This window comes from Excalfactoria chinensis, chromosome 6 (assembly GCF_039878825.1).
Source record: "Excalfactoria chinensis isolate bCotChi1 chromosome 6, bCotChi1.hap2, whole genome shotgun sequence".
NCBI lineage: Eukaryota > Metazoa > Chordata > Aves > Galliformes > Phasianidae > Excalfactoria > Excalfactoria chinensis.
In genome coordinates, this window is record NC_092830.1 from 29,049,490 (window position 1) to 29,068,750 (window position 19,261).

At 44.4% G+C, this 19,261-nt stretch overlaps 2 protein-coding genes across 7 annotated transcripts; one reads left to right on the plus strand and one right to left on the minus strand.

Annotated features, from left to right (window-relative positions):
- Positions 1–827: 827 nt before the first annotated feature.
- On the plus strand, positions 828–17,794 carry PDCD4 (programmed cell death 4). Of its 6 annotated transcripts, none has more exons than XM_072340776.1 (13): positions 828–989; positions 3,842–3,988; positions 5,112–5,206; positions 8,398–8,697; positions 9,255–9,349; positions 10,982–11,095; positions 11,331–11,552; positions 11,825–11,922; positions 13,265–13,379; positions 14,179–14,286; positions 15,129–15,239; positions 15,664–15,803; positions 16,787–17,794. In XM_072340776.1, the coding sequence occupies exons 3-13, from the start codon at positions 5,167–5,169 to the stop codon at positions 16,845–16,847; spliced, it is 1,404 nt and encodes a 467-aa protein (XP_072196877.1). In that variant the 5' UTR covers positions 828–989; positions 3,842–3,988; positions 5,112–5,166; the 3' UTR covers positions 16,848–17,794. The 6 variants fall into 6 exon arrangements, with proteins under 6 accessions (XP_072196877.1, XP_072196873.1, XP_072196876.1 ...); XM_072340775.1 differs by lacking the exon at positions 828–989 and adding an exon at positions 3,063–3,282; XM_072340777.1 differs by lacking the exon at positions 828–989 and adding an exon at positions 3,354–3,471.
- BBIP1 (BBSome interacting protein 1) lies at positions 15,798–18,498 on the minus strand. The gene is made up of 3 exons (XM_072340778.1): positions 18,358–18,498; positions 18,094–18,283; positions 15,798–16,087 (listed from the first exon to the last, which is right to left on the minus strand). The coding sequence occupies exons 1-2, from the start codon at positions 18,461–18,463 to the stop codon at positions 18,105–18,107; spliced, it is 285 nt and encodes a 94-aa protein (XP_072196879.1). The 5' UTR covers positions 18,464–18,498; the 3' UTR covers positions 15,798–16,087; positions 18,094–18,104.
- Between the last annotated feature and the right edge of the window lie 763 nt (positions 18,499–19,261).

Sequence of the window (19,261 nt, forward strand, 5' to 3'; positions counted from 1 at the left end):
AAAACCATCTCAGCAAGCGACGCTTGAGCTTCCACACCCAGACAGATGTGACCTGCATCCCCCCTGTGTGCCCATCCCGGGCAGGGGCTGCAGATGCAGGACGGAGCTGCAGTGCTGTTGCCAGCTCATGTATGGAGCTGCAGGAGGATGTTCAGAAGCAACTCTAATTAATGAGCATTAAAAAAGGGAAGGCGTGTTTCGGTATACTTTCAACCTGGAGCTGATGCTGACTGGTGAGGAATAGGATTGCTGTGCTTGCAGTTCATTTGAAGAAGGCACCTTGAAGCCAGTGCAGAAGATGCAAATGAAAGTGCAAGGAAGAAAAAGAAACCAGAAGGCCAAGAGACAGGCAAGTGAACAGAGCAGATGGATTTAGCAGACTCGGTATGCTTTTGCTGTCTGCATCATGTGTGGAAATCTATATTCTAACTGTCACTGCAGCAGAGCATGTTGTAATGAAGCAGAACTGCTGAGACGTCAGCATCACAGGTGCTGGCTTTTGAAGACAATCAAAACAGAAAGCAGAACATCTGAAAAAACTCACACTGAGGAGTGCAAAGAAAATGCTGGGCAATGTTTTGAAGTAAACACAGCTTCTCTGCTTATCACTGTTCTCTGGGTGCTGGAGGGCAAATAAACAGTGTGAATCTTGCTGAAGTGGGCTGAAAAGCAAAGGTTGGCAGCAGGCGGGTGCTGGGTGTGTGTGCCCCCGACCCGGGGCTGGGGGAAGGGTTCTCCACGTGTTGTGGGGAACTGCAGCCAGAGGATCCCTCCCCTGGGTGTTCTGGGAGGGTTTGGCCAACATGTGAGAAAGGGAGGGGAGAGTTTGAAAACAACCCAGCCAGCGCTAAGGGAGGAAGAGAGCTGGGAAGTGACCTGCTCGCCTCTCTCCCAGCAGTTTGCTCCAGGTGGGAGGGCAGGACGGGAAGGAATCCCTGCAGTTCCTGCGTGGCAAGGCACGGCGTGGCACAGCGAAGCTCCCAGTGCAGGTAACCTGGGCTGCATGCGGATACACTGCAGCTTGCATGGGAGCTGGGCACTGGCCAGAAATTGGGTTTGGTTTTGGGTCTTTTTTTTCCTTTTCCCTGAGTTTGAGCTGTAGATGGGAAGGGGGGAGTGGGATTCTGCCCTCTTGTTTTTATGGAGATTGAGTGCTGTTCATATGGCCAGGGAGGGAAGTGGGAAGGAGCAAGCTGCTCCCTCCAGCCTGGAGATTAACATGAGATGAACCATGTCTCTTTACCATGCAAGTTTTTGAGGCAAAAAAGGCAAAATGATGATATTTTTTAGTAGTCTGCTTAATTCAACAGGAAGACACCAGCAATCTTGCATGCACATCAGTCCTTTTTCAGGTCATAATGTTTTAGAAATCAGAAGGTTTGTACCGTCAAATCTAGACAAGGTTTTCAGTGGTTGATAGTCAGGCTGCTAATAGAGACATGCAGCGGAAGAAAGGAAAAACACACCATTTCCTTATCTGGAGGTGTGCTGGTTGGTTCAGGAGTTTTCCTCTTCTTCTGATTTAATGAGACAGCTTTTGGGCCCTTGGAAGTAATCCAGCCCTAAATTTTAACTGAAAATCCTCCAGTAATTTTCCAGAAGGCTTTAGAACTGGTAGTAGCAAAGGGGCAGGATGCACAGAGGCGTTATTTTGTGGCATCTTCTCTTGTGCTGGTTCCTGTTACTGTATCACTGCTCCTTCTGCCATCTCTCCTGGCTGCAGAATCATTCAGCTCCTCTGCTGTCTTGCTGCAGGGAAGCTGAATTCCACAATCTTTGTTAACGGATCGATTCCGTTTTCCACATCTCAGTGATGACACTGTAGCGTCACATGCCAGGCAGCCAAGGTGCAAAGAGAAAATTAGGAATTATTTTTTGATTGATGAGCAAAAACAACAGCTTTCGAGGCTGCCCCTTATATGAAGAAAGGCTTGTGTGAGCATGCTAAGCTGTCCTGCCTGGAATATGGCTGGAAAGCAGAGTTAGCACGAACAAGAAAGATTTTCTTTCCATCGTGTCTGGTGGGGGGAAGTGTTTATCACTAAAAATACAGCAATCACGCCTCACGGTCCTTTAAGAGATCACTGTTGTTTTGGTTCTTAAACTTCCTTCTGATGATTCATGCCGAGCAGGGCCAATAAGTGAACTCAGCAGCTCTTACACAAGGGGAAGTTTGGCTGCAGTTCAGACTGATCTGGGGTAGAAATACATCGGAATAATATGTAAAAAAAACCCCAGAAACAACAAAAGTCAAGCCGTAATGTTGTAGTTCCCTCGCTGGCAGCTGAGGAACCCTGAGGTGCACAAGCACTGAGGTAGAACTGAGCTGCTCCTGAGGTAGAACTGAGCTGCTCCTGAGGTAGAACTGAGCTGCTCCTGAGGTAGAACTGAGCTGCTCGGGGCGCTGAACGTTGTTGGGCTCTCAGCAGGGACAAACTGCAAAGGAAGAACAACGGCTCACTGAGCTTTGAGGAGGGGCTGAGTGGAGGCAGAGCACTTGACAATAAAACAGGCTGTCACCTGTAATCAGGTGCCCGGCCTTAGGCGCTGCGCATAGAATAAACAGGGTTAGTGCAAACTGATTTGAAGTAGAAAATCTGGGAGACAGTGAATGGGTACACATGGGCTGGTTACCTACACATGGGCTGGTTACCTACACATGGGCTGGTTACCTACACATGGGCTGGTTATCAACGCGGAGGAACGTGTGTGAGCAGCTTTCCCTCACGGACCCCACAAAAAGCTGCCCGCTTTGGGGCAGTTGTGTTCATAGGCAGCTGCTGCCCGCCTGTGACACCCACAGAGCTTAGGAGGGGACAGAAGGGTGCTGTGTGAAGCGAAAAGGGCCCGAACCTTCCCTCTCCTCAGTTAGCAACGCAGAAACGCTGACCACCCCGCCCCCCCCCCCCAAGCAACCCCTTCCCGCCGACGTGGTTTCCGCCCCCCCCCCCATCGTCCCTTTCCATTCCAGCAGGCCGATGCCCCGCCCACCCGCCGCTCCCTCTGCCCTCCGATTGGCTGCGACGGCGGGCGGGATTCAGCCAATCGTTGGCTCCTCTCTCCGCCGTGTCGCTGGGGGGAAGAAAACAAAAACAAGCGGAGACGGGCGCGCGCGGCCTGGGGGCGGGGCCGGGCCGAGCCGAGCGGAGTCGAATCGAACCGGCCGAGCCGCTGGCGGTAACGGTCCCGCCTCGGCGTGAGGGGGCTCGGCAGGCTGCCCGCCGGGTCTCCGGGGCCGAGCTGCGCCGCGGTGGGGAGCGGCTCCCCGGACCCATCGCTGAGGTAACCCCTCAGGGGGCGGCGGGCGGCCGTGAGGCGGCGCGGGCCGCGGCGCCGCGCGTTGTGGTGACGCTGGGCCTGCGGCGCGGGGCGGGCCCGCAGCGGTGCCTCGGGCGGCCGCGGACGTGTGAGAGCCGTGAGGGCGTTTTGCACGGGAGGGAGGTGCGGAGAGGCTCCGTGTGGCGTAACCCAGTAAGATAGAGACGGATTTTATCCGCACGGTGATAAAATCGACGCGTTGGAATTGGAGCAGGGCAGAGCCCGGGCTGGGAGGAGGCATCGCGGGGCTGAGCACGGCTCCCGGTCGGCATGGCAACGGGGATGGTGGAACTCGGTTATTCCACGTCCTAGTTACAGACAAAGCGGGGTGCTGCGTCCCCGCGGCACGGCATATGGGGGCTGTGCTGACTGTTACGCTGCCATATGTGGAGAATTTCAGTTAGGGCTCCATGAGGTAAAAGTATGCCTCCGCCTCAAAGCGAGAGCCTCGTTACTAATGGTGAATGCCTTCCTCTTGATTGCTGTTTAATGCAGGCTTTGTGTTTTGTCTGCTTTTTACAAGAGGTGGACCAACAGATGGAACATTCCGCTAGGAAGGACAAAACTGTTCTTACAAGGTAATTTGCTCCGGTTAGACTGAAGTCTGCACAAGGAGGCTTGCAAGCAGTAGTAACTGGGAACGTTGGGAACTCCTGAATGATCAATTGAGGTAAGTTTGGAGCACATTTACTTAAAAAAGCTGTGGGCTGGGGAGGACTTTTTAGTCCATTAAGTTGTTAATTGTGGAAACAGATGTTGGGAAATAACCAGATCTTGAAAGCTCAGTGCTGTGCCCTTAAACGGTTACTCTGTTTTCAACGGTCTGTGATGAATCATGAGCAGTTAATAGTTCTGTGGTAGGAAAGTGGGCATAAGAGGGAAAAACAAGGAAAGAAAAGCGGAAGGGAGGGATGTCGTTTGGTGTCACAATCTGACAGCTCAACTGTAAGCAGTTTTCAGGGCAGGAAAAGGTAAGAAAGTGAAAGAAGTGCCACTTCTTTCTGGCGAGATGGATGTTTACCGATGATATTTGCAGTGCTACAGAATGATTAGCGAAAACCTTGCTGGTAAGAAGGTGTGTGGGGAGTCATGAGGCTGGTCTAATTTAGTGTTTGTAAAGATGGGTGGTGATCTTTTTCACAGTTACCTGTGGTCATTTGTGGAATAGCAGCTGCTAGGAAGAGAGTGTAGCTGAAAAATAGTGCTGGACTGTATCCCTTGCTGATTGGCACAGAAGCATGTGAAAATTTGACAGCTGTACATCGACATAGTGTGAAATATAAAACCTGTGTTCCCGAAGGGAGGAATTAAAAATGTCTTGTTTTCTAAAGGTTTGTCTGAGCTCGATGGAGTGGTATCATTTTATCACTATAGTTCAACCTCCAGAAGGACTGTTTGTCTTATGGATGCAATTACAACATTAATGTTGTGTGCTTATATAGATAACTGCTCTGCAGGAGTGAACAGTCTTGAGTTGATAGAGGTGACTTATCAACTGAAGAAAGCTGCGTATGGAGGGTTTTTATCCTGAATGTAATGGCTTTTATCCTGGTTCCACCTTTATAAGCAGCCGAACTGACAAGTGCTAAGACATCAAGGCTTAAATAGACGTGTTTAAAGGTGGTGCTTTCTCATGTTACATCCTTTACCTTCCCAGGAATTTTTCAGTGGATACTGGTAGTTAATTATAACTTTAAAAAACTTTTTGGTGGGTGAAGCCTTTGTTGATCTTTATTCCTTCAGGATTTAGTCTAGTGCTTCTCTTCACCCTAAGCTTCCTCATTTTTGTTTAGGCCTTGAAGGGAAAACGTTAGGACTACATTTCATTGCCTGTTCTGTTCAGCAGCTATGGAGATAGAAAAGCAGCATGTTTACGTTAGCACAGTAGGTAAGTAATGCATTCAGTATTCTTTTTACCTGAAATTGCTTATCTGACCTGAGCTGTTTTCTGTTGTAAATTGCATTTCTTGTTAATTATTTTAAATAATACTATTTATGTCTTCATCGCATGTTCCCAGAATTGTTATTTCATCTGTGTATTACAGTATCCTGCTCGATTATGTTCAGTTTGAACCTTCTTTAAAAGCAATCAGAGGTTGAACATTTCTCTAAGAAGTTACTGAATAGCGACTCTGGACTCCTTGTGTGGTATTTCAGTAGTGCAAATTTGAAGGCAAAAGTAAATTCAAAAGTATGAAAATATATTTAAGAGGTACAGGTTCGGCTTTACCTTTCCATCTAGTTTAAGATTAGGAGACAGGCTTGGCTAAAGTGAGCTGCAATGGGAAAACGTTACTGAATGCGTGTTACGCTGCCTTGAAATTGAGAACTTCATCCCTATAAAAAGTGTTATATTATGCTTAGCCCAATTAATGCAGTTTTGTGTTGTGATGGTCTGCACTGATCTTTCTATACCAACGAGTTTCTGTAGGTTTTAAATGACTATTAGAAAAAAATAGTGTAGGTTAAGATAGTGTGTGACACGGCTGAAGTTGCATCAATCTTCCTATGAACTCCACTTGTAGTAGGTTGCTTTTCAGCATTTTAGAATAACATTTGGGTAGCAGAGGAGAAGCTGTGAGATATCTAAACTGATCTCATTTGGTCAAATGAAACTTGTGGGTAGAGAAGTACTTGCTGAATGTTCTTTATGGTACTTCTTGCTGCGCAGCACCACAGGTTTTAACTGTCTGTTGTCTTACTAGCAGGTTAACAAGAACAGTTTGGGTAGCTTTTTAATACATGGCAAGTAAAGCCTTAAAGCATACGGGACATGTTCTTGCTTGTATGTCTGTGCATAGATGATATGATGCAAAAATGAAAAGTTGAAAACATGCACGTAGTTTTATGTATACATTTTATATGTGTGTATAATTATATATTTTATATATTACTCTCCTGTGTAATAAGGTAACTAATAGTGGGGGGGGCAGTAGGTCACAGTGTTGTGGAGAAAGAGGCTGCAGCTCCAAGTTGTATATATTGAATAATAAATTTAATACAGTGTGCAATTTTAAGTCACGTAGCTGTGAAGCATTTCATTTAGTCTCAAACCTGAGACTGAGGGTGTGTGGAGACTGTGCCATAGCCTTCCTTTTCTCCTTAGGAGTCAGAGCAAGGAGTGACTTGTGTTGGTTAATTGGTGACCATTTCCTTTGAAAACGGAGGGAGAATTCAGTGCTCAGTGGAGCGTGCTGTCTAAACTGGAGAAATGAATGGGAGGCTGGGCTGGGTTTAGGGTTCTAGTTTGGTTATCTGAGATGGGCTGGTTCTGAGGAAGGCTCTCTGAAGAATTAAGGAAAGGAAACCTGTTCTCTTCAGCTTGGCTTTTTTGCCCTGTGCTAGCGTTATGCAAATCTTGCATTGTAGTATTAAAATATTAGACAAACTGTGAATGCCTGTTGTGGGAATATTTTTCTGTACAGGGTGCATGGTTTTTCTCTCTTTAGCTGGCTGCAGGCTTAAAGGGAATACTTTTGTGGGAGTATTGAGTGGAAAGATGAAGCTTATACAGGAGTGACTGCGTTATTGCTCAGCCACGCATCCGTGTTCTCCAGTACCTAAATGGTGGTTCTTTGATCATGAAGGAGGCAGTTGCGTCACGCTGCCATCATTTTGTAGCGTAGTACCCCCTTTGATATGGGTAAACACTTTGAGGCTGGAAATGTTTTATTAGTGTGCTTTGCTTTCAAAACCCATTTTCATGAACCTGTTTTAAAATGAAAAAATACAATTCTGGAGCTATTGTCAAATGGACATTTTTAATTAGCATGTATTGGAATGGTAAAGTAGTGTATTCAGCTACATTGAAATCGCAGTTTAAAATATTCTCCATATTCTGGGCTTATGGCTGTGAACCTTTCTGTGTGAAGCAGGTTTGGCACAGCTGGAAAAGCAGCTCCTGTGTGCCACATCAGTGTACATCCTTGAGCGGGGGCTGTAAGTTATATCTGTGAGTCTCCTGATCACAAGAAAAGGAGACTGCATAGCAGAGCTTAGGTTGTCGCCTTTGTGTGTGTCTTCTAATTCTCAAGGACTCACAGAGTGGAATGTAAATTAGGTCCTCAATTGCTTTTCTTTATTATTATTTATTTTTCATCTTCATGAGTTGAGGAAGATGAAGAAATTACAAAGACTTTGGCGCTTAAAACATTCTGCTGATCCACAGAGTTCATGTGGGAAGATTCTTTGTGAAATAAGACCGCATATAAAATTTGGATCTGACTTCACAAAGGAGTGACATTATTGCGCTTCTCATTGTCCTGAAACATTTATGGGTGTTGTGAGAGGGATTTTTTCATTATACAGTGGGTGTTTTAATAGGAGGCAGAGCTACTTAGTTACCTGTTACCTATGACTGCAGTGAGGAATAAACCCTGGTGACTTAGAAACAGGCTTGACTTAGACAATAAGGAACAGTCCCTGGGGAAGTGAGATCATGTTGATCAGACTCTCCAAGTTTTGTATTAAACTGCTTTTTTTTTCTTGGTTGTTTTTTTTTTCTTTCTTCAAGAAGAGAAACTAAAGCAATCTCACACACGTGTTCTTGTGTGTCCAAGTCATTGATTTTCCAGATGGTGAGCTGTTTGTAATTCCTCGAATGAGAGGAATGTTGGTTGGTGAATTAGGAAGTCCATTAAAAAGTCACTTTGCTGACTATTCAGTCAATGTCACTGAGCTGTTAGAAAATTCACTGCATTGACAGTTGTTTTTTTTTTCAAAACAAGCACTGAGCGGGAGGAGTGATAACCAGTCACATGGATCTTATGCACTGTGGAATTCTGATAAATTGCTTAACAAGGGTGGAGTCTTCTGTGGTTTACCTGTTTATAAATGGTTTATTCGTTTGATTTCTAACTACTAACATAAGCTCTGTTTAGATTGTGGGTAGTCTGTGTTAGGGGGATAAGGAACTCCTTATTACTGTGATGTGGACACATCTAAATAAAATATTACCATTTATCTGCTGGAAGTAAGAACACTATAGAATGCTGTAATCAATTTTAAATGCAGCGTGTTGTTGTATTTCAACATAAAGCAATTCAAACAATGACAGATTTTTCACTTTGTCTTCTTAAGAAGTCGAGAATCTGAGTGATGCTCTGTTTTCCGGTGATGAAGAAAATGGTGGCTCTGAGGAACGAAAGAATGAAATCAACGGCAATTGGATTCCTGCAACTTCAATTACTGAAGCCAAAATAAATGCTAAAGCAAAGAGGCGGTTAAGGAAGAATTCTTCTAGAGATTCTGGGAGAGGAGACTCTGTTAGTGAGAATGGAGAGACGCAGAAGGCTGGGCTGGTCGTACCAACAAGCCCAAAGGGGAAAGTCCTGGACAGGCGCTCCCGATCTGGGAAAGGAAGAGGTCTTCCGAAGAAAGGTTGGTGTATTTTGGTGATGAGAGTATCGTGATAAAGATTCTGTCCAGAATGTAGTGGTGGTGTTTTTATTGAGAACTGTATTCACAACCCACAGTGTTTGTGCAGGCATTTGGTTCTTTGTTACGTAGTGACAATAGGAGTTAATAGGAATCTTACCAGGAGAAAATTGTGTGTATTGTTAATTAACTTCAGACTTTCAGTATCTTTTATTAGTAAATTGAATACATGGGCCTGGACTGTTGTGGTCAAGTGGTTCACAGAACTGTTACTAATGTAAACTGAAGGCTTGACTATATTTAGAAGTGCAGTAACTATTAAGAAGTTTGGTAATTCTTGTGCACTTCTGTGCACAGCTGCTTCTAATATCATAGTGGAAAGTGATGAAGAGACTAGTTGCTGAACGTGTCATACAGATTCTTTTGCTGTTTTCAGCGTATGTTGCTGGAGTCAGTGGCTACAGGCACACCTGTGTGTGAATGAGTGTTGGGTTGACTTCAAGTCTTGTTTGTAAACTGTCTGTCCTTTCTTAGTTGCTTACTGTTCTCTATTTTGCCAGGTGGAGCAGGTGGTAAGGGAGTCTGGGGAACACCAGGTCAAGTGTATGATGTGGAAGAAGTAGATATTAAGGATCCTAATTACGATGATGACCAGGTAGGCAAACAAACTTCTTTGCTCAGCGCTTGTTTTGATTTTATATGAATTAAAATTACTGTGATGCTCATATTAATAAATGTTTTACCTCACAGGTTACATGGGTGTTTGACCAGCTCTATTAAGTACTTGTTTTTTTTGTTTAAGAATGGATTACTGTCTTAAAGATGACTGGTGTAGAAGTGCTGCAGTAGATAGCATGCATAGGTCCTACACCCAAGCCCTCCTTCTGTACTTGACTAGACAGTGTGTTTTTCCCAGGCGTGTTCTTTCCTTGCTGGTTCTCATGGAGCAGAGTGTTGCAGTGCTGCTCTGAGTTGCAAGCAGGCACCATGTTAAAGTGCAGCACAGATTGCAGGTGGGAGTTTAGCTCATGTTATCTTCTAGGGATTTCTCTCTTCTTTGTATCCCTAACACTGTGGATACAATATCGTCTTGGTACAAACAGCTAAAGGTACTGTGAAGCTGAGGGACCTGGATTTTCTGTTTATTTACATGTATTAATTTAGGATATGTTGTGGAAGATTCTGCCTTACAGCTTTACTATCAATAACAAAAAGAAAGCAACATTTCCTCAATAAATTTTTGGTCAGATTAAAACCCTGAGATTACAGACACAGATTACTGATGTCTCTGCGACAAATGCATTCATGAGACCATAAATAAAGTTTGTGTAACAACAGGAGAGTAATGGTGGTGTCCTTTGAGCTGCAGCTTTTATTTGTAGCCATAGCTGCTGAGATGATGCTCTGTGGGTATGTCAGAACCTTCTTTCAGAATCACTTCTTCACAGTTCATCACAGATTAGCAGAGATAGCTATTGAAAATGAAGTTGGTGATTGCATAAAATAAGTTTGTATGAAAACTGAGAATTGCATTAAACTCCTGCCTGCTTAGCTTTTTCTAAGACTGTAAATGAAGTGATATGATAGAAGAGTAGGCCTTTGGACTTCTGCTGTAATTCTTGATCCTGGAATATTTCTTTTCTCTAAGTATTAGTTGGAAATTTCTTTGAGACTGCAGCGATCTTTAATATTACTCCAAATGTTCTGTAGTCTATAAGGAAATAAATCACAGTGGGGAGTCCTGGCCATGCTAGAACTCTACAGGACCAATTGCTGTGTAATGTTATCCTATTAGGGAATAATTTGGCTTACAGGTGTTCTGGAAGTGCTTTTCTATGTCTGGCAGATCTGTGCATGCTGTCACTTGTATGATCACGAAGGCCCTAGGAAGAGGGAAGACAAGCAGGCTTGCTGGCAGGGACAGGAGCATTGGTTGTAGGGGGGGTTGCTAAAAGTTTTATCTTGTGGAACTGGTAACTGCTGGGCTGGGATAGGAGTTTCTGTCGCCCTCCCTTGAGTACTGGGTACTTGATTCTGTGTTCACATGGTGTCAGAACAATGCTAGGAGTATTTACTGTCATTTAGCAGTAAATTCAGTTAACGCTAAACTCAAAATACAAGAAGTATGACATTTAGCCCGCATTGTGCACAGTTCAACCATAGAGACATAATCTGATATTTTCTGGTGGAATACTGGCTATGAGGACTAAAGCATTAGAGATGTAGATCGTGTTTTGACGCTGTTAGCACTTGTTTACAAAAGTCTTTTTGTTTCCTTTTGAAATAGGAGAATTGTGTCTATGAAACAGTCGTTTTACCTCTGGATGAAAGAGCATTTGAAAAAACTTTAACACCGATCATACAGGAATATTTTGAACATGGAGATACTAACGAGGTTTCGGTATGTCATGTGCCTTTACACTTAATTTAGGGGGCAAGCTTATAGTGCACAAGTGAGTCCCAGACGCTAGCTGTAAATGAGTGTGTGCCAGAAATGTGCATAGGAATACCAAAGCAGTTATATTCATTACATGGGTAGAAGCATGTATTGTGTAAATATTTGTTAATAACATACATTTCTATAATATTAAAATGGTGAGATCTTAATCTGTTTTGTTTTACAAATTTAATTTTAGGAGATGCTGAAGGATTTAAACCTGGGTGAAATGAAATACAGTGTGCCAGTGCTGGCTGTTTCCTTGGCATTAGAGGGGAAGGCTAGTCACAGGGAGATGACATCTAAGCTTATCTCTGACCTTTGTGGGACAGTAGTAAGCAAAACTGATGTGGAAAAATCATTTGACAGACTGCTTAAAGATCTACCTGAATTGGTGTTGGATTCTCCCAGGGCACCGCAGGTATGTTGGCAGATTTTTATGTTGGTTGTCAAAAATGTTTCCTTTTAAATTGTGCCTAAAATTAATTATGCAAAATGAAGTAAGACTGTATATGGGAAAAGCAGCTGTGGAGGGTCTTCCTGTTTGTAGTCCCTGTTTCCAGTTTCCCAGGCTGTGCTTTTACTTTGAGATAAAAATATATAAAATCAGAAATCCAAGCATATAGTCTGTGTCTGCTTAAAACTTGTTTTCAGATTCAACTTCTACTTAAAAGTGCTTCTGTTTTGTTTTAGTTGGTGGGCCAGTTTATTGCTAGGGCAGTTGGAGATGGGATTTTGAGCAATACTTACATAGATGGCTACAAAGGCACCGTGGATTGCATCCAAGCTCGGTAAGTTTCTTGCTGTCCACAGCTATGGTTTTCTATTTCAAATGCCTAAGAAAATCAGGTATTTGGGACTTAGGGTACAAACCATTTGGTTCTCTGAGTTCAATTCTGAGTTAATTTCAAGAGATCAAAAATGCACAGTCTGCAATAACAACAAAACCCAGATTTACTCAGGTCAGCTAAGAAACACTGGAAGCGCCTTAAAAACATATTGATACCTTTTAGGTCAGTTTGTCGGGTTTGTTGTCCCACTTAAGTTTGAATGGGGAGCCTGAGCTGAAACAAGAAGTGCTTATAAAAGGTTTTGTCTTTAGATAAGGCTTTAATGGGACTAATGAGTAACAGGGTCAGGACAGCTGTTGTGAAATACACAAGGAATTAAGTGTTTTGTTTCATAAAGGTTTCAGGTGTGTGCAGTGTGTTTTCCTAGACTGTGGCACTTTATTCATCAATACATGTTTTCAGTTTCAGGGAGAGATGTTTGAAGGAAGGTCTGAGAAAAGAGAAATTGTAATAACCAGCCAGGGGGGTTTTATTGTTTGTTCTCCCCTAAGTGTTTCAGACTTCAATAATGAGGTGCTGAGCTCTTATTAGAAAAGCTCTATTGTTACAGTTAAAGTTGCATACTTCTAGGAAGAAGGGCAGTGCTCAGCTGCCTAACTTGGGGGTTCACGGTGAGAAAATTGTTAGTCTGTTACTCAAGTTTCTGCTGTGGTATGGAGGATTTTAGCCTGCATGTTGCACATCTGGGATGTTTTGCTGCCACTGCAATTTCTTGGCCAGTCTTTGCTGCTTGTTAAATCTCAGTGAATAGTTTTTGCACAAACATTAATATGAGGATTGGGAGATAACCGGTCCTTCTTTAGCTGGATAGAGCCTAACTGGATCTGACACTTCTTTTTTTCACCTACTCTAGTTTTCTCATCTCTTTGCAGTTATGTATTTGCCTTCTGAAGTGCTGTTTTGCCTTGAACTCTAAAGGCTCACAGTTCTTTAGATAGCAAATTTATTTCAGTACACACTCTTGAGTGTGGAAGCAACTCACACCTCTTGTTTTGAGATGTACATGCCAAGCTGCATTCTTGGAGCAGTCTGGATCCAATTCATCTCTGGAAAAGAAACAGTTCTTTCCTCTGAATTGATGATTCAGACCTACTGCCTTTGCAGGATTGTTCCCTGTCCTGAGTGCAGTATAACCAAGAGCGTGAAGGTGGCGTGACCTCTTCCCAGTCAGGATCACTTTGACCAAAGAAAAATGATAGATATGGTGGGGGTTGTTGCAGATATTCCATGTGTCTTTTAATGAAGTTTCCTAACTTCCTAAAACACTGCCTTTGCTTTCTAGAGCTGCGCTGGACCGAGCTACCGTGTTGCTGAGCGTGACAAAGGGTGGAAAGCGCATAGACAATGTGTGGGGCTCGGGAGGTGGCCAGCAGTCTGTGAAACACCTTGTTAAAGAGGTAGCTGACTTCTACAAGTCTCTTCTCTCCAGAGTATGCTCTTTGTTTGAGCTTATCTTGTTTGGGATGGAGCAGAGAAATGCACATATCTGCATATCCTGCAGCTAAATGATGTCTGGTGTTGCTTTTTTAAAAAGATGTTGTTATTTAAGTTTATTTCATACAAAGTAGGTTTTGAAAATTGATGTGGATCATTTTGTGGATGGAGGTGGATATCCCCAGTATCAGTGGAGGGAACATACTGGCTCATATGCTGCATTGCAAGTGCACACCTATTCTTGCTTTAAGCTAAGCTTCAAGCACTTAACTTGTAAAGAGTTTATAGTACAAAATGGTGAAGTAATATTAGAGATTAAATGAAATAAATTAGTCGCTAATGCCAGAAAATAAAGCACAGCAGCAACTTGAAAATAAAAGAGGCAGGAAGGATTGTGAAAACTTATTTATGCTATGAAGTAGGCAGAAGGTTTAAAATAAACAGTCACATTATATTCTCTTGAGCTGTGAGTGTAGCAGATGATAAAGAGTTCAGGCAAGAAGATAAACCTGCAGTCATCACTTGGAGCAAAGTTTTAGTGCTAGCACACCTGTATTCCATTCCAGAAAGACATATCTGGCTTACACTGTGTTTGAGGTTACTGCTCATGTCTCAATTTAGTTACATTTACTAGAACTCTAGCTGCAGGTTTCAGGAGCCAGCTTGCTACTAGCTTGACCACTGATCAGCAGAACAGCTGGCAGCTTTTAAATCTTGTATCTAACAAGTGACGGGTTTTCTGTTTGTTTTAAAATGCAATAGATTGATATGCTGCTGAAGGAATACTTGCTTTCTGGAGACCTGCTGGAAGCTGAACGTTGCCTTCAGGAACTGGAAGTACCCCATTTTCACCATGAACTTGTATATGAAGTAAGGAGAAATGAGTCCCTTTAATGACTGCCAGGTTGATGTGGGTATGCATATAGCTGGAACTTGAAGCTCAGTTGCAAGTTTTGATGTTATTTAAGTAACTGAATTATTTCACATAAAGTTAATGGTTTATGTGCTCACTGTGTGGATGTGTGTAATAAATAAGCTGCTGCTCCCTCTGGGAAGATCCAGAATTGCATTTTGTTTGCTGGGTAATTAGCTGGGTCCAGACTATTACTGATATCTGAAAAATAAGAGCTTAGCTTATTTTCTGCTAAGGAATACCAGCAAAAGCCCTAGGTTGTATTGGAGTTTATTTCCTTTTAATTACATGTTACAACAGAGTACAGACATCTGGGCATACTAATGGGTGTTGCCTGTTTTTGTTAAGTTATAGTTTCCTTTGCAGGGTGGAATTGTTCCACGTAGTACCTCTGTAGAAGGCTGAGATAACTCAGAACCAGGCTATACAAGAAAGATGTTTGCTGTATCTAGTAGACAGTTTTGGTTTGTACTTGAAATGGTTGGACACAAAATGAATTACCATCTGTGCTGCAGCAACCATGCAGATACAGTTCTGCATCCCTCCAACTAGGCAATGCTCTTTGCTCTGCCCAGTCCTTCCTCCTTTCTCATACCTTCTAGCTTTATGCAAATACCTTTTTATCAGGCTTTGCTTTCCTTTCAAATAACAATGTTCTGGAATTGGAACTGCTTGTAGCCAATGGACTTGTATCCCCAGAAAAACATTCACTTTTTTTTTGCACTTTGATACACTTCCACAACCTGCATTCAAACCACTGTTCTCTTTTTAGTTAAAAACCTTGTGTGGTTTGTTTTAGGCAATTGTGATGGTTTTGGAGTCTACTGGAGAAAAGACCTTTAAAATGATTCTGGATTTGCTGAAATCTCTCTCGAAGTCTTCTGTCATTACTATGGACCAAATGAAAAGAGTAAGTATGGCACTGAAAGAATGCTGGGTAAGATCTTCTAGTAGCTTCTGTTTTCTTTTAAGTACAGTTTGTAATTTATCGCATCTCTCCTTGAGATCTGTGGCCTGCACTTTGTCTACAGGGCAGAGCAATTAATCCTTCTTCCTTGTGTTACTGGCAGCTGGGCTATCGTATGCATTCTGTACTGCCCGGATTTCTGACTTGTTAAGAAGCTGGAATACTCAGCCAGTGTATTCATATAGATATGTTGTTGTGTAACACCAGCTCTTGGAACTGGCTAATATTAGTGGCAAAGCAAGGTATAATTTGCAGGTGTTTTGCTTTCAGTGGGTTGAAACTGCTTAAAGAATACATGAAATTGCATTAAAAAAAGTCATCATAATCATAGAATAACCAAATCATTATTTGCATTCTTAAACTACAGGGCTACGAACGAGTTTACTGTGAAATACCAGACATTAACCTGGATGTGCCACACTCCTATTCTGTGCTCGAGCGGTTTGTGGAGGAATGCTTTCAGGCTGGAATCATCTCCAAACCACTGCGAGACCTTTGTCCTTCCAGGTACTTATTTTATTACAGGGAGGTGCTGGAGCTCAGTTTGGAAGCGGGATCTTATAACCTGGGTATGACGGGTTGGTACAGAGACCAGGGGAGATGGAGGAACAAAAAGAGCAGGGTTGATACATGTCTGAGGGAAATAAGCTGCTGTTGGAATCCCCAGCAGTGTGCCTGACTGCTGCAGCAGATGAAGGCCTGCCTGTCCTCTCAGTTTCGCTCACTTGGTTGGCAGAGATCAGTGCAGTGCTGAGATGGAAGATTCAGGTGTTCTAATGATGCAGACAAACCTGGAGGAGAAAAAAAAACAAACATGTTTTAAAGCAGTTTAAACATTGTAAACTGAATTAATAGAGTTCTGGGATTAGACCAATTCTCATGTTTTTTGTCAGAAAGCAACCAGGCATTTATGTGGCAAGAGCTCTACATACATGATTAAAAAAGGCAACCGTGAGATACATACAATATTGTAGTTTTCTGCTTTATTATTGCTTAACTGTAGCTCCTCAGTGTTCTGTATTGGTCAGAATGCAACCCTATGGGGGATGTGTAAATGTCAATGCTAAAACTCTCCATGATATTCTGCACCAGAAATGCTCTCTGTTAGATATCTTCCGGTTTGAATCTCGACATCAACTTCCACTGTGGGTTTGGTAGGGCTGAAAGTCATTGCTGCGACAAAAGCCTGATTATACTTCAGCTCTCAGGAATGTACCGAGATTTGAGCTTGTATTTCAGTCTGGGGCAGAAAAATGTCATTTATAGGCTTTCAAGCACAAATGGTAACATTCAACGTTAAAGGGATGGGAGAAATCTGAAAAGCTGCTTAGGAATAACATAGTGTGGGAGTCGGATGCCTTAGTTTACTAGGGATCAAGAGCATTATTTTGCTCAATCTCGCACACCTCACATTTGACAAGAGAAGACTCTTCCCAGTGACAGCAGTGATGCTACCACTTGCTGCAAATAGACTTTGTGCTGTTTTACAGGGGCAGGAAGCGCTTTGTGAGTGAAGGAGATGGAGGGCAGCTGAAACTAGAAAGCTACTGAATGTCGGAACCAACTGCTGAAGCCTTAGAAGTTGAAAAGAAAAAAGACAAAAGATAGGTATCTATCTCTATATATATATACAAACACACAGGCCTTTTTGGTACGTGTGCCTGTATATATGTACGTGCATGTATCGTATACCAAATTTCTACGAGTTGCTTAGCACAGTTGCTATTTTTTTAAGAGCACGTGTTTTGGGTACGGATCAGTTTGGGTTTGGTTTTGTTTTTTTTTTTAAAGAGTTTTATAAATTTCAGAAAGAAAAGTTCTTTCTTTGGGCATCCAAACAGACCAACTGGCCGCTCCGTTGTGGCGGTGCCTTCAGATAAGCTACCTTTTTGTAAGTGCCATACGGTTCTGACCAATCATTCCACGTTTGCATCCACGTCTGACTGCCGCTGTTACTTTCAAGGACAGTGTTTTCATTGGGAAATCCCTGATCTGTGCAGAGCTTTCTAGAAGGGGGTCAGGTTAAAGCTGCCGTCATCCCCTCAGTTGCTGCTGGTGAAATACTGTGCGTTGGGAGGGAAAATAGCTGTTTCTTTGTCTTAAAGAGCCCAAGAAGAGCGTGCTGCATCATTGGACAAATTCACCTGTTCCAATGGTCAGATTTAGATGTTCAGGCAGCACGTACCAAACCAAACCGCTCCTTTTTTCTATGGAACTGGAAAAGTGAAAAATTCTGGTTTAAAAAAAAAAAAAAGACATTAAAAATATTTTTTGTGAAGCTCCTTCCTGGCTTTTGCTTTTGTTCTCTTCCAATGTCTGAGCGCTGCGCGTTACTTGGTACCAACCTGCGGTATTACAAGAGCATTAAGCAGAGGATGACAGACAGTTCCGAAGGGGACCCACAAGGTGTGAGTCCAGCTGCCGGCTCCATACACCATCACCCAGCCGCGTTCCTAAGCGTAGCACAGGGCCGTGCCCACCGCTCCCGGGGGCAGCGCCTCCCCCTGCCCGCCCCTGCCCTCCTGCCGCTCCGTGCCGTTCCCTCGGGCTCCGTCGCTGCCATCGCAGAGCCGCGCTGAAGTAATTAAACTCATGTTACGAACGCACGGTGCGGAGTTAACAATTAACAAGCGTTTTCTCAGGAGCGCCGTGTCTGTGTCCGCGTACCGCAGCGTCGCATCCTCAGTGGCTGGGCCGGCTGCGGCGCTCCGGGAGCAAAGCCGCCTCCTCGGGCCGCGCGTGCCCGTTCGCAGCGCAACCGAGAGCGAAGAACGAGCCCGAAGGAGGCGCTCCGTACCTGCTCCCCGCCTAGTGCCGCGGCTGCGGGCCGGGACTGCCCTCGGGCGGCCGCGCCGCCTCCATCGCTTCCATCGCCTCCATCGCCGCGCGCTGCAGCTGCTCCAGCTTCTCCAGCGACACCGACTTGAGGGGCAGCACTTTGGGCTTGCACAGCACCATGCCGGCCGTGTCCTCCGCCGACAGCTGCCCTGCGGAGCGCACAGAGCAGCGCACGTCATCGGGCTGTGAATTGCCGTGTCCGCGTCCCGCCCGCCGGCCGTACCTTGTTTGGGCAGCACCTCCCGGAACGCGCCCTTCACCTCCGGCATGGCGGCCTCCAACCGCACGCGCATGCGCCGGGAGAACCGGAAACCCACGAATCCCGGCATGCGCCGCGCACGCTCGGCGTTCCGCAGTGCATGCTGGGGGATGTAGTGCTGGCGGGGGGCACGGAAGGCGTTGTCCGCCCGGCTTTCCGCCGTGGGAACACGAGGGGAAGCGCTGTGATCCCTGTGCCGGCCGTGTGCTTCCCTCTGCTGTCTGCTATGGAACCTGAAGGCATTCCAGGGTCTGCGGTAAGACCCGGGATAAACCTTCAGCTTCCAGTAAGCAGCATCTCCCCGACAGTTATTTAAAGCCTGTCTGCATTGTTCCAGAACTATTTCCTTTTTCCTCCGAGGCGACCTACAGTAGGAAGCTGCCGCTCCCTCAGGTAGCCCGCTTCCACTTCACTTGAGGTCCCTCCTGCTCGTTGCATTGGGGGCCAGCACAGCAACCTGCAGAGTCTGAAAACGGGTCCCCGACTTCCTGCCTTTTGTGGAGTCGGCCAAAGAAAACAGTTGTGGTTTGGTTTCAGACAGCCCAGGAGTGGGCCTGCTGCTGCTGTGATCCGTGTGTTCCACTTGCAGGTCAAAGGATTGGCATTAGCGTGTCTATAAAATGAACGTGCTTGCTTTGGACACCCTTCTGTACCCTTTGCAGCGCACAGAAGTGTGCTCACTGATTTCGGTGGGAAAAGGAGATTCTTTGGTGTGCCAATTAGTTTTTCCTCCTGATTGGAAAGGACAGGACAAGGGACTGGGGTCTGGTTTATGAATGTTTGTAGACGGAGGCGTTTTGCTCATTACAATTTGCTGATCAGTGACTTGGTAGTTCATTTTAATGACCCATCTAACATCTCAGCTCTG